At 45.2% G+C, this 13,695-nt stretch overlaps 1 protein-coding gene across 6 annotated transcripts in view; it reads left to right on the forward strand.

Moving 5' to 3' along the window:
* TCOF1 (treacle ribosome biogenesis factor 1) overlaps positions 1-13,695 on the forward strand; it is a 402,392-nt gene that overhangs the window by 68,576 nt on the left and 320,121 nt on the right. For all 6 annotated transcript variants that reach the window (XM_078653593.1, XM_078653591.1, XM_078653592.1 and 3 more), the window contains exons 2-3: positions 10,012-10,067; positions 10,967-11,094. In XM_078653593.1, coding sequence (XP_078509719.1) covers positions 10,012-10,067; positions 10,967-11,094 — 184 coding nt within the window. The remainder of the gene's footprint in view (positions 1-10,011; positions 10,068-10,966; positions 11,095-13,695) is intronic.

A 13,695-nucleotide genomic window follows, 5' to 3' on the forward strand; every position in this document is an offset into this window, starting at 1 on the left:
CTTGTGCATCTACAGGAATTACTATTTTTTTGAATAAGCATGTTTATCCTTGCGTGTGTGTGTATATATGTGTGTATATTAGTGTGTGTGTTTAAGAATGAGAAGAAATTGTAGCTCTCAGAAAGATCTACAAGCATCTACAGAAAATCTGTCTGAAACTAGGAAAAAGAGGCTACAATACAAAAACATTAGAAAAGGCAAAATTGAAGAGCATGGCCAAAACTAGGGAGGAGCTGCTCCATAAGAGCACAACCAACAAGAAAATCAAAGTGGAGGGGACAAACGACACAACTAGAATAATCACGGTACAACAAATACCACTCCAATCTCCGTAGGATATTGTACATGCACTGGCCTTTAGTCCGTTGCGATCCCACCATTGGCCCAACTTGTGCCAAGTTGCCACAGCCAACCTTTAGACTAGCTAAATCAATTCAGTTGGAATTAGTGACCAATGCACCCACACAGGACAGAGGTTACCTTTGGTTCAAAGCCCAGAAAGGTTTCTTCAAATGCACCAAGTGCAAAGCCTGCAGACATGGGACTAACACCAAAACGGTGATCACACCTCTCAGGAAAACCCCGTTAGAAATCAAGGAACACTATACCTGCAAGACAGATTATGCAGTGTTTGTGCTGCGGTGCACATGTAACAAAATGTACGTGGGTAGCACCATTCATCCCGTACATGTCAGGATACTACATCACCTTAGGGCCATCGCAAACAACGACCCGACATATCTTGTGGCCCGCCACATCAACACAAAAGACAATGGCAGAGCGGAGGACCTCAAAACACAAGCATTGGAAATGCAATAGGTCTCGCAGCATTAGAGTTAGTGCATTTAGAATTGTTTATGGGTTTTTTGTTGTAAATCTTTTGCATTTTTTTTTTTTTTGCCAATGCTAAAGAATTACAAATCAAAAAAGCAATAAACAATTGTAAAAGCTGTAACTAAAAATCCTACGAGACCTATTGCACTGTGTGAGGGTGAGGTGTTGAGGGTGAGTGAGGGTGGGGGTGAGTGAGGAGTTGAGTGTGAGTGAGGTGTTGAGGGTGAGTGAGGTGTTGAGGGTGAGTGAGAGTGAGAGTGAGTGAGGGTGAGGGTGAGGGAGGGTTATTGCGAGTTAGGATGAGGGGTTGAGGGTGGGTGATGGTGAGGGTGAGGTGTTGAGGGTGAGTGAGGATGAGTGAGGGTGAGTGAGGGTGAGTGAGGGTGAGTGAGGGTGAGTGAGGGTGAGTGAGGGTGAGTGAGGGTGAGTGAGGGTGAGTGAGGGTGAGTGAGGGTGAGTGAGGGTGAGTGAGGGTGAGTGAGGGTGAGTGAGGGTGAGTGAGGGTGAGTGAGGGTGAGTGAGGGTGAGTGAGGGTGAGTGAGGGTGAGTGAGGGTGAGTGAGGGTGAGTGAGGGTGAGTGAGGGTGAGTGAGGGTGAGTGAGGGTGAGTGAGGGTGAGTGAGGGTGAGTGAGGGTGAGTGAGGTGTTGAAGGTGAGGTGTTGAGGGTGAGGTGTTGAGGGTGAGGTGTTGAGGGTGAGGTGTTGAGGGTGATTGAGTGTGAGTTAGTGAGGGTGAGGTGTTGAGGGTGAGGTGTTGAGGGTGAGGTGTTGAGGGTGATTGAGTGTGAGTTAGTGAGGGTGAGGTGTTGAGTGTTAGTGATGGTGAGGTGTTGAGGGTGAGTGAGGGGGAGGGTGAGTGAGGGGGAGGGGGAGGCGTTGAGGATGAGTGAGGTGTTTAGGGTGAAGTGTTGAGGGTGTGGGTGAGGAATTGAGGGTGAGGGAGGGTGAGTGTGGGTGAAGTGTTGAGGGTGAGTGATTGAGGGTGAGGTGTTGAGGCTGATGTTTTGTGGGTGAGTGAGGGTGAGATGTTGATGGTGAGTGAAGGTGAGGTGTTGGGTGAGGCGTTGAGGGTCAGTGAAGTTGAGGGTGGTTGAGTGAGGATGAGTGAGAATGAGGGTGAGTGAGGAGTTGAGGGTGAGTGAGGGTGAGGTGTTGAGGGTGAGTGAGGGTGAGTGAGTGTGTGATGTTGAGGGTGATTGAGGATGAGTGAGAGTGAGGGTGAGTGAGGATTTGAGGGTGAGGCGTTGAGGGTGAGGCGTTGCTGGTGAGTGAGGGTGAGAGTGATTGAGTGTGAGTGAGTGTCAGTGAGGGTGAGGTAGCGTCTTACTGATTGCCCGTGAAAAGCCCAATTATCTTCTTATATGTGAAAAAGAATGAAATGCGATAGGTACATTTTACAAAAAATATTTTGAGCTTATGTGTTGTATTTATTGTTATTAAATAGCACTCGCTCGGTAGGGAGGCTACTTCAGAGCTGATAAAAACAGAATTATACATTTAATAAACTGTCATTGTTCGTCCTGTGTGTTTAAGCGTAGGTTAGACATTGACAGCACGAGTCTGAAATATAAATGAAAACAACGCAGCAGGACCCGGCGCCTTTTCATCCCTAAAAGTATTTACCATTTGAGGAAGGACAAGGCGCGAACCCGAAATGCATCGAGGGGTGTGATGTACAAGTTGTCTATCTAGAATGTGAACGATTGTCCGATAAAGTATTTCAATCAATCATGCAATAGAAATATAGAAAATTATTTTCAGCTAAGAAAAGACAAATGCACCAGTTTACGTTGGGATGACTGAATGCCAGCCACGGATACAAGAAAAGTTATCAGGGATTCCAGGCTGCAATCGCGTAGAGTGTTAGGGGGTGTGAGGGGGGGAGGATGAGTGAAGTTATTTGCGTAAGAGAGTGTGTGAGTGTGTTAGTGTGAGGGTGAGTAAGTGTGTGTGAGGCTGAAGGTGTGTGATGGTGTATGAGGGAGATGTTGTTTTAGCGTTACTGAGCGGGTGTGAAAGAGTGTGATAGTTTTGTTGTGTGAGGGTGATGTTAAGAGTGTGTGTATATGTTAATAATAATTAAGTAATGTGTTGTTTGTAACAAAAGGTGTCACATGTCCCCTTTGTATTACTTCTGTCTTATGTGTATATTAGTATGTAATTTTAAATGTGGCTGGAGGTGGCATTGGAAATGCAATAGGTCTCGCAGCATTAGAGTTTGTGCTTTTAGAATTGTTTATGGTTTTTTTTTTTTTATCTTTAGCATTTTTGTTTCCTGTAGGCAATGCTAAAGAATTACAAAGAAAAAAAGCCATAAACAAATCTAAAAGCTCTAACTCAAATGCTCCGAGACCTATTGCATGCACCCATTCAGTTGTTGGCCTCTCAGCTGAGTCTGCCAACTAGACAACAAAGTGGAGGTGGGGCGGTTAACTAATGAGGCAGTAAAAAAAAAATGCGTTCTGAATTAGTGAGACCGTGGCAGAAGTGCAGGCTACCTGACTCTGAACTATCCCACAAAGTGGTCATCACACTGCCCTCCAAAAACTAACAAAGGGAGCTAAGCGGCCCTCCTGTCCTTTACAAGTGACCCCTGGGTAACAGCAGCATTGGGCTGATGTGTCTCAACTCAACACCAAGAGATATGTTAAATAAGGGGGCATATAAATAAACTGTACTTGCATGTGTTCTGTCAGGCCCCTAGCCAGAAGTAAGTGTTTTGGGGGGATCATCAACAAACAACAGTGGTTGCGTGTGTGTGTGTGGGAGGGGGTCTCACATCAGAATAGTTTTTTGAAAAACCTTTCAAAATGGTGTGGCTTTGAAGAATGAAGTGCGGATATGCTGCTGCAACCGCAGATTGGAATCCGGCCCAACTTGCCATCCAGCGGTGGCCCACGAAGCACCAACGTGCTTTAATGTTAACTTCCGCTCTCGGCGCCTTAAGATACCATTCTGTAGGTACTCTATAAATTGTTTTAACGTAGGTGGTCGCCTGCTACAAGATTCAATTCTAACCTGGAAGTTGTGGAAAGTGCCGCAGGGCAGTGGTTTCTCTGCTCTTTCTAGCTAAGATGATGGATGGTGCCGGTGGGGGAGGGTGGCACTGAAGATCTCTCCGGCCCCTGGAGTCATCAGGTAGCTTGCTGCAGGAGAGATAAGAAAAGGGGCGGCGTCCGCCCAGCGCACAAAGGCGGTGGATGAAGGCTCTCCACCAATAACCCCGGCAGGAGGCGGGTGAGGAGAGGGAGGGTTAGTCGATGGTGAGGGGGTGCAGTGGCTGCTCTGGGAGGTCCGGGCACAGCAGCACCCCTCCCGGCCAAGCTCCGGAGACAGTAGCTTCTCTTGGACCGGCTGCTGGTAATGGATTAATGGGCAGAGGGGAGGCGGTGTGGGAGGGGAAGATGAAAGAGGCTGGGCATGGGCGGGGAAGGCAGTCGAGACACAGAGCACACAGTGAAATAGAGGAGAGGCAGGGGCGAGAGAGCTGAGAAGAGGAGGAGGAATGCAGGAAGAAGTGTGTGTGTGGGGGGTTGTTAAAATAGAGGTGGCGTTGAGAGAGGAGGAAAACCCAAAGAAATCTCAAATTAAAAAAAAAGAGGCTGGGCATGGGCGGGGAAGGCAGTCGAGACACAGAGCACACAGTGAAATAGAGGAGAGGCAGGGGCGAGAGAGCTGAGAAGAGGAGGAGGAATGCAGGAAGAAGTGTGTGTGTGGGGGGTTGTTAAAATAGAGGTGGCGTTGAGAGAGGAGGAAAACCCAAAGAAATCTCAAATTAAAAAAGAGAAATAGGCTTCTTCCGGCTGGATATGAAATTACAAGTCTGATGTTGAGGGTTTCTGCTGGTAGAAATCTGTTTTCAGATAGTCGGACAAATCTGACGGATGCTAAAAGTGACTAACTCGAACCAGGAGGCAGAGCCTATTTAGCTGCATCTCCGCGTATGTCCGCCCCGCTTAAGCAGCACTACAAAGAAAGACTGAATATTTATTTTAATATATTTAAAAAGTAAGGGTTGTTGGAGAAATGGCTGTACATCCACCCACCCAATAAGAGTGGGCAGACAAATAGTCACCTGGAAAGAATACTTTCTAAACTTTAAAAAGTTGACAATAAGCAACTGGAAGGAAGAGATGGGGCTGCGCGAAGGGTCAAAACAATGGCAAGTCCCAATTGTGTGCAGATGGGTTTGGTGAGGCTAATTAATAAAAACATTGTTAAACATTGAAGATTACAGGTTTCGTACTTACGACGTGCAAAAGTCACGAAGTAGGGCTGACACTTGTTTTGCTCAAAACACAGACAAGGCAAGGCTAAACTGCTTGGAGGCGATTTTCTAAGCAGGAGTGACGGTCTTTTCTATTTGTGAAAGAGACATTCCTTTTAGCCAAACATGGTGTCGATTTCTCTGTTGATTCGACCCCTTCTATTCCTGACTCTGCTTGCCGGTCCATGCAAATGAAAAATCCCTTGTTTTACGCCCCTACCAGGTGTTTCTAAATGTTAATGTGCGTGTATATGTTTTATAAGACACAGCCAGTGAGATAACAGGAGGTTATCGCCCCGCCCCCACAAACACATGCTGGCCGGAGACAAAAGGCAGCTGGAGTATGTGTGACCCCGGATCCCTGAGTCCTGTTTGTTAAAGCATGTAGACTTTGTTTATGTTGGGCGCATGTTATCATGTTTTGTTTTAGAGAGCTCAAAGAGAACCCTGACACGCGCCTTACCAATAGCAGAGAGGTCTGGGTGGGCGAGATATGCATTTTACGATAACTAGGGTTAAGGGGCTTTCCTTTACGTACTGAAAGATCTGCGGCAGGAAGTTGTCAACGTAAATAAACACCTGGATACAAACCAAATTGTCCTATGCCTACTTTGTACAAACGTGCAGGTAAGAGCAGAAAAAGAAACACCTGGATGCATTAGCGACTTCGCAGAATTCTGTAAGAAGTGCTGCGACTGCTAGAGGTGGAAGGTGAATATGCCACAAACCGACCCGCACTTCCGACACAGTTCTGGGCAGTGAAGCGGAGGGCGGTCTGAAGTTGAATTGGGAAAAGCTTGTGCTGAGTGTTTGGTTACAGTTCTGGGCGGAGGCAGGAGAAGCTTGTGCTGGAGTTCCTAGGATGGGCGGTGCTGGCAGACTACCATTTACGTAGTAACAACAAGAAAGGGTGGAGGGGGCAGGGGAGGAGGGGGCAGGGGAGGAGGGGTCCGGGGAGGAGGGAAGGGCCAGAGGGACTTGATGGGAGTGGTGGGGGGGAGGGGGAGGGTATAGAGAGGGAGAGGAGGAGAGACAGGACAGGGGGAAGCAGCAGAGACACGGCGGGTAAAATAAACAAACAAGCCTTTCACCGTAACACGGCTGGCAGGGGAGGGGGCGGAGAGGGGAGAGGTGCGACACGGCAGTAGGAGGAGGAGGGGGGAGGAGAGTAGGGGAGGCACGGCCTAGCGGCAGGCAGGCAGGGGAGGAGAGGAGGAGGGGGGAGGAGAGTAGGGGAGGCACGGCCTAGCGGCCGTGCAATCAAGTAGTGAGGGGGCGGAGCTGGGGGAGGCTGTGAGAGAGAGTAGGCAAGGCAGGCGGCTGGGGGCATGTGCACGCGCTTTTAAGCTCAATGCACATGCGCATTGAGCTTAAAAGTCACGGGCACTGCAAGGAATCGCCACGATTCCTTGCAAGTTAGATAAAGTCTGGATGAGCCCCTATAGTCTCGCTTGCTCGATGCGCATGCGCATCGACAGGCGAGACCTAAAAAAGGATACACTGTTCCCCCTAGGTAGGAGATGCAGAGAGACCAAGGACAGTGAAGTGGGGGGAAGGCCCCCTTTCGGAACTAAAATCCTCACACACCCAGCAAGCTAGGTGTCTTGCTTCATCATCTGGGTTCTGCTCCTCGTCAGACTGGCGCTGCAATGTCTGACGGGCACCCGCGAAGGGGCTCTTTATCGGAGATCTTTTGTTCCTGCCAGTTGGTGCATGTGGATATGAGGGTTTTAGGTGAAGTGTAGGCGTGAGCAAGGAGTGAAATGGTGCAGATTAAAAAAGGTTAGGAAGTCCACGGGAATTTTTATTAGTGTGGCTTAACTACCTTGTTAAAAACAGTGTAGGGAGGTACACTCACGGGTGCTAAGATCCAATGAGGTGTGCTCTACCTAGTGGTCGGTCAACATGTTTCATGCTAAAACTAGCAATTCATCAGGACCTATATGACAGCTGTCCTACACGTAACCGGGAAGGACAAGTATTACCTTCCACAAGTAACAAGTAGTAGGCCAATTGGTCCTACCACAATAAGTGGAACCCTACTTGTGTAGCAGAATGGCGTCACCGGACTTCTCCCGAGCGTGGGTACCACTGTTGTTGGTACCTGTCCGCAAGGTGGACTTCTCGATGAGACCTACCCGCACGCTGCCAAGGAGGGGAGGACCTAACATATTTTGTTATGGATAGTGTAAAAAAGAACATCAGAGGGGGGAACAGGCAGCTGGCACTAAGACGGCTCGAATCCAGATACATATTATTGTTTGATTGTATAATCCCGCAAGGCATGAATACTGACAGGGCCGGACTGGCCATAGCGGGCACCGCGAAATCCCCTGGTGCGCCGCAAGGGTGGGGGCCGGTTTTGTTACAGGGCCGTTTTTTTCAGCATAGCTGCAAAATCGGCCCTGTACCAAAATAGCCCGAAAACCGGCCCGGCAAAGAACTCGGCGGCACCCCCAACCCCGAGTGGGGAGGGGGTGGCTAAGCACTTTGCCAGGGCCACTTGTGGTTCCCAGTCCGGCCCTGAATGCGGATAAGGCCACGAGTGTACATCTCTAAATACCATGATATAACAGCACTGAGATAGTCACACCACGGACCCAATCCTAGTAACCTCTGATTCACTCTTATAATTGTATATACTTCTTTTACAATGTACTCGTTGAGGCACCCACACATTTTTTCTCCTATTCATCTTTTTTTTTACGTTTTTGTTACAGAAACAATGTTTCCGAGCTCACCCCCTTTTTTTACATTTATGTATGAATACATGTATCTATGGGGATACAGTGGATTTGGTTCTTAAGGCTTATAACCCAGCTGCAAACACCCGCACCAAGGACCACTTGGGCAATACATGCGTACCACTACAAATTTGACCCGACCGTCCCACGTGAGATTGAGTGCATATGCAAACACGCAACAGCGTCATATTTTCAATGCACTGAACTTCACAAACACACGTAGCTGACAGGCAAGAGAAATACACAATTGCACGAGATGTACACAACAGACCTGACAGGCAACACGCCAGCTTCGGGTCCTTAGACACACATCATCGGAGCAGGATGCGCACATGAACCATAACAACTTGAATGGGGTGTTTTGTTACTGTCAACTAATGCGAGTTTTGATGTCCCAGAAGCTGCAACTTTTTTAAAATGAATAAGTTACCGCATTTATAAATATACAAAATTCTGATTTAATTATGTGTGAATTCTAAAAAACAGTAACATTATATAAGTTTGTTCACAGAGCATGGTGACTTGCAAATGTGGCATGAACTCTTCTATGCTTTCACCCCCCCCCCCCCCCCACCCAGTTGTCATGACGATTCAATGCTTCTGTGTGTCGGGAGTCTAACATGATATAATGCTAACTCACTATAGAGAATCCATATGTAGTGAGCAAGGCTGACTCGCCCGTCGAAACGCGTCCGGCTGTATCGCCTGGAATAAATAGTTTTCGTTGATCTACATCCCACGGTGTCGCCTGGTTTTTTAATTTGAAAGCAGGATTGGAAAAGAGATATAGATATATATATATATATATATATATATATAGATATATATATATATCTATATATATATATATATATATATATATATATATATATATATTTCTCTCCATGTATATATTTATTTCTTGAATGGATCTTTTGTATGTATGTAGATGTATATTTAAAGTGTGTGTGTTTTGCACATATGGTTGTCTGGCCTTCTTCTGTACGGTGTATGTCGCTGCATTTCAGTACACCTTTCTTGGTGACCTGGCTCAACCTTCTTGGTTGTACTTGTCTGTTTCCTTTCTTCTCTTCAGTGAGCATCTCCATTACATTATTGAGGAGGATGTCTTGTATATCTTCAAGGTTCTCAGTATAAGAATGTTTTCTTTTTTACCATTTCTAGCAGTGCTCTTCAACATTCATTGGCTCCACCTTTTGCTTTTCTCCATCATTCTATCATTGGAGATCTATTTTTCGAAATAAGTTTCACAGGATAGTTTCCTCGATGATCCGTGGGTGCTCTTAGTCGTTGTATGTGTTGCTGCAGCTGAACACGCTGTGTACGCTCCTTCCATTTGGTTTTGATCCTGGACTCTATGGACTATTTTACTTGGTCCCATTGCATTCCCCAAGCTTAGGTTGCATCCCCTTTGGGGCTACCTCTTTTACTGACTCTGTACCGTGTTTCTCACAGTCTTATAGCTTTCTACTCTGCATGGGCTTCTCCTAGTCCTTTTTGAATATCCATCTTTTCGGTGAGCATCTTTGATTCGCCTATCATTTTTGGATAGTCAGGTCTTTCCATCTTTTGGACCTGCATCTCTTTTTTGGGGATCTTTGATGTTCTTACAAGATTTTTCTCTTTTTGGCACACTGTTTCCAGAGACTGTTTCTCTAAGTGGCTCCACTTTGTTGGCGCAAACATTTTCACAAAAGAACCTGACGGCGGGTCGGGGGAGGGCTTATATGAACTATTTTGACATCCCATTCGGGAGACGTCGCTACAGAGTCGCTCGACGTCCTGTACTGACGTGCAGAGATACAGCTGAACAAAGTTCCGTATCCAGTCTGGCACCTGGAGAGGATTCCAAGATAAGTAATGTGCAGCATGTCAATACAAGCAATGATATGGGGTCCAGGTAAAAAGTTGACCAACCTATCACACAGTGCCCTTCTGTTTGATCTGTATGTTGTTAGTTTAAATGTGAGTGGACAGTGATATAAAACCTTAGAGTTGGTGCACACTGGTACCCTGTGTAGTGCCTCACAATGCTAACCTCTTTATTTACTGTATTAGCCTGTTGATTGGATCTGGTTGGGCTAGTGCTCTTTATTCAGACACTTTTGTTTCTCCTGCTCTCTTGAGTTATAATGCAAAGTCTTTTTTTCCCCTTTATCTACTATAGAAGCTGTTCACTTCTCAAACAGTCTCATTGTTGGATATCTACAAAGAGTGGTCGAAGTAAGTGTAAACTTTGATGGTGGGGGGGCTTTCAGACAACCAAATGGTTTTTTGCACCCTGGATAGGATGCCATGGATAGAATATAGACACCTTAGCATTCTCCTTATTTGCAGAATATTGAATTTATCATACATATTTTGAGTTTTTGTGCAGCCCATTCTCAAACCTATGCAATGTTAAATACCTTTACTCAAGACATATTCAGTTTTACTGAAAGACTAGCTTGATTTACATAGCCAACATTTCGAAGCTATTTGACTGTGTTGCTGAGCCAGTCCATTTCATTTGGGGTGTTTGTTGTTTTGTAGTTTAAACAAGCATGCACATGTTTACATCATAAAAAGAAAGTTAGTTTGTGATTGTGTTAAAGGTAATTTTTAATATAGAACTTGATAGAACAGTAGTCATTTAGTCCAGTAACCAATTAAAAAAATCTTTTGCAGCACATTCTATCCCCTGAGCTACTGAAAAATGTCATTAGACCCATACATCATTTACTTCATTGTTCCTCTTGTCCTACTACCGTTAACTTTAGTGATTTTAACCTTAAATTTGAGAGTACCAAAGTATTTATGGCAGATTTCAGTGTTGTGTGTACAATCATATTACCAAACCTGCATTTGACATTTATTCTAACCTTCTATTGATTTCATATAACAGTGTGTAGTTTCATAAATAGGATGGCATGTAGGGCTCATTGTTAGTCCTCCTCGCTGTCTTCAGAGGTTCTTCTCTGACTTGATCAGTCATAAAATGTATGAAGTTTAGAAGCTTGATAGGGTCCTTTCCAGCGTTTGCATGTCGTCAGCAATGTCTGACCTTGAGGGCTGATTTGCTTCATGGACATTTCTGACCCCTGTGCTTCAAGTAATTTTGTCTATGCTTTATGCCCCTGCAGCTCTCCGACCGGTCCCCAGAAGAGGAAGGCTGGCAAGGCAGACCAGACCCCTGAGGTAAAGAAGGTCCGCATCTCTGATCCGGCCAGCAGTTCAGAAAGTTCAGAGGATGAGAAGCCAAATCCAAAGAGTAAGCATGAACTGTTATTATTATTATTATTTATTATTATTATTATTATTATTATTGGGACATTTGTAGAGCGCTGCGATTACGCACACCGGCGTGTCCACGCGCTAAAAGTGGGAGAGGCAGCTAACAGGGGACACAGAAACTGAGCGGACAATTATTTAGTGTAGAGAAATGTTTTAAGTTTCGCTCGGAACCTAGCCTCCTCCGGTTCCAGGCGCAGGTCCACTGGCAGTTTATTCCAGTTATACTGTTAACTCTGATCTCTTTGTCCAAACACTGAAATGTATCCTTAAGCCTCCATCTTCTCCCTTTGTTCCCAGCCCCATCAGCCAGAGATGGCCTCTGCACCATAAATAGATTTTGATCCAGAGGGTGCTGTAACACAGCTGTGAAGGATCTTTGGAAAAATGCTACATTTTATCTGTGCTCTGACTTCCACCAGTGAGTCAGAGTGTAGCCTTGGTACCAAGTGCTGTTAGTGCTGTAATATCTTATGGCTGAGGCTGCTGCTGAAGTGATTTAGGAAAGATGGAATTATTCGTGCACAGCTGAGAAGTGATGCATGTCTACAATTAGCCTTCCCTAAAAGTGATGCTTGTGGGGTCCTGCGGTGGTAGGTATCATTGGGTTGGGAAAAGAGTAGTGCTCTTAAGGTGCTGCGTGATTGGTGTGGTCAGGGTGCATGACTTGTTTAATATCACCCCTGCCCCCACCCGCATGTCCCTGGATTTCTGTAGCTCTTTAATTTTTTATTGCTTGTTTTTGTACCAGTTGATCCAAATCATTTAGAATGCATATACTGTTTTGGGCCCTCTGTTTGTTTTAGCCTTATTGTTCTACTGCAGAACCTTACTATAGAATTTGAGCCTCACCGTACAGACCACAGGTCCTTTTGTATTGTTTATAGTATGTTGTCATTCATGTGAGGTTTCTTTTGCTGCAATTTGTTAGGTTAGGATTTTAAATTAAACTTGCGAACTGAAGTGTTTGAAATAAGAGTTTTACGTTTACAACCTGTTTTTAGGTGAAGGAGAGAGCTTTTTTAATGGGGACTTAAGATTACCAATATCTGCGTTTGTATTTGGTTCTCCTCCAGTGGATATTCATCAATAGTCATAAGCACTGTATAGCCCCTCCCGCATGTGGGATCCTGGAGCTCTTTAAAAAAAAAAAATACATATACACATTTGCGCAAAGCTTTTCAATAGCGGGGTGTGCTTTAAATAAAGGAAAACTATCTTCTGTACAGCTTATTAAATGGGTAAAAATTGAGCACATTTCATTTATTTTAATTTTACACCAAATATAATTACTCAAAATAGTCACTAATACAATAATGGGTAACTAGAAACCGATTACATAAGCCTTTTTTTTAAGAAGAAAAAAAAGAATGGAAAAGCAGGGCAATGTGATCAGATAGGGTGTCATAGATATGAGAAGAAAAACAAGTATCCTTTCTCCTGTGTCCCATCATACCACACCGCAGTTGTATCAGCTCATTTTTCTGACTCCTGGAAACAGGATACTGAAGTGCAGCCTTTTGGATTCACTTTCACTTAATTTCCTTCAGGGCTTAGACTCCGAGTGTTTCCCAGTTATTTTTCTGACAATGTCTTTTTTTTCTTTCAGGATGCCTTCACTTTTGTTTTGTAAAGATGTTATTGGTTTTGTGATGGGTGCAAGCGTAAAACAGACAATAACACCCCATCCTAGACGTATGTCCCTTTATAGAACTGTCTGAATATATACTGGCAGTGTATTTCATCGGACAGCAGATAAATCGTTGACTTCATGCAATTTACTTGGAAGCCACTGTACTTACTAATAATTCATCCACATTTGTGTGAGTCGATCAATAGTGTGTTCAGGGTCAGGCACATATAAAAAGATATCATCTGCATACATTGAGATCCAATCCTCCCAACCTGTGTCCCATCTCAGTGCCCTGGTTTGGGGAGGGTAGGTTGGATACTCGATCATCTCGCACCCAGCAGACAAATGGTTCTATTTCCCGGGCAAATATCATGGGGGTGAAGAGCATCCCTGTGTTTTGCCCTTACCCAAGAAGAAGGGATTTGAGTACACCCTCTTGACTCTGACACAGGCCTTGCGGCTCTGATACAGTAATTTTTCCGTTGTCAGGTATTTGAGCCGAAAGTTCATTATTTTCCAGGACTGTAAATAAATATCCCCATTCCAGGGACTCGAAGGCTTGGGAACCATCCAAAAAAGCTTAAACTCTCGCAAATGTGAGGCCTGTTGCATTGCAAATGCTTGCATTTATCTACCTTCACGAAAATATCTGTTGTCACTCGGAAGGAAAGCCACCCCTTTCCCTTTTGTTCCTGTGCTTTTTAGGTCTCGCCTGTCGATGCGCATGCGCATCGAGCTTGCGAGACTATTGCGGCTTAACCACTCTTTAACTAACAAGCAAGGAATCGTGGCGATTCCTTGCAGTGCCCGTGACGTTTAAGCTCAATGCGCATGTGCATTGAGCTTAAAAGCGCGTGCACATCAGTTCCCTCAGCCGCAATCGCCGTCTGTTCCCTCAGCCGCATTCCTCCGACACCTTTTGAAGTGAAGCTTAGCTTCACTTCAAAG

The sequence above is a fragment of the Lissotriton helveticus genome, chromosome 7 (assembly GCF_964261635.1).
Source record: "Lissotriton helveticus chromosome 7, aLisHel1.1, whole genome shotgun sequence".
Taxonomy (NCBI): domain Eukaryota; kingdom Metazoa; phylum Chordata; class Amphibia; order Caudata; family Salamandridae; genus Lissotriton; species Lissotriton helveticus.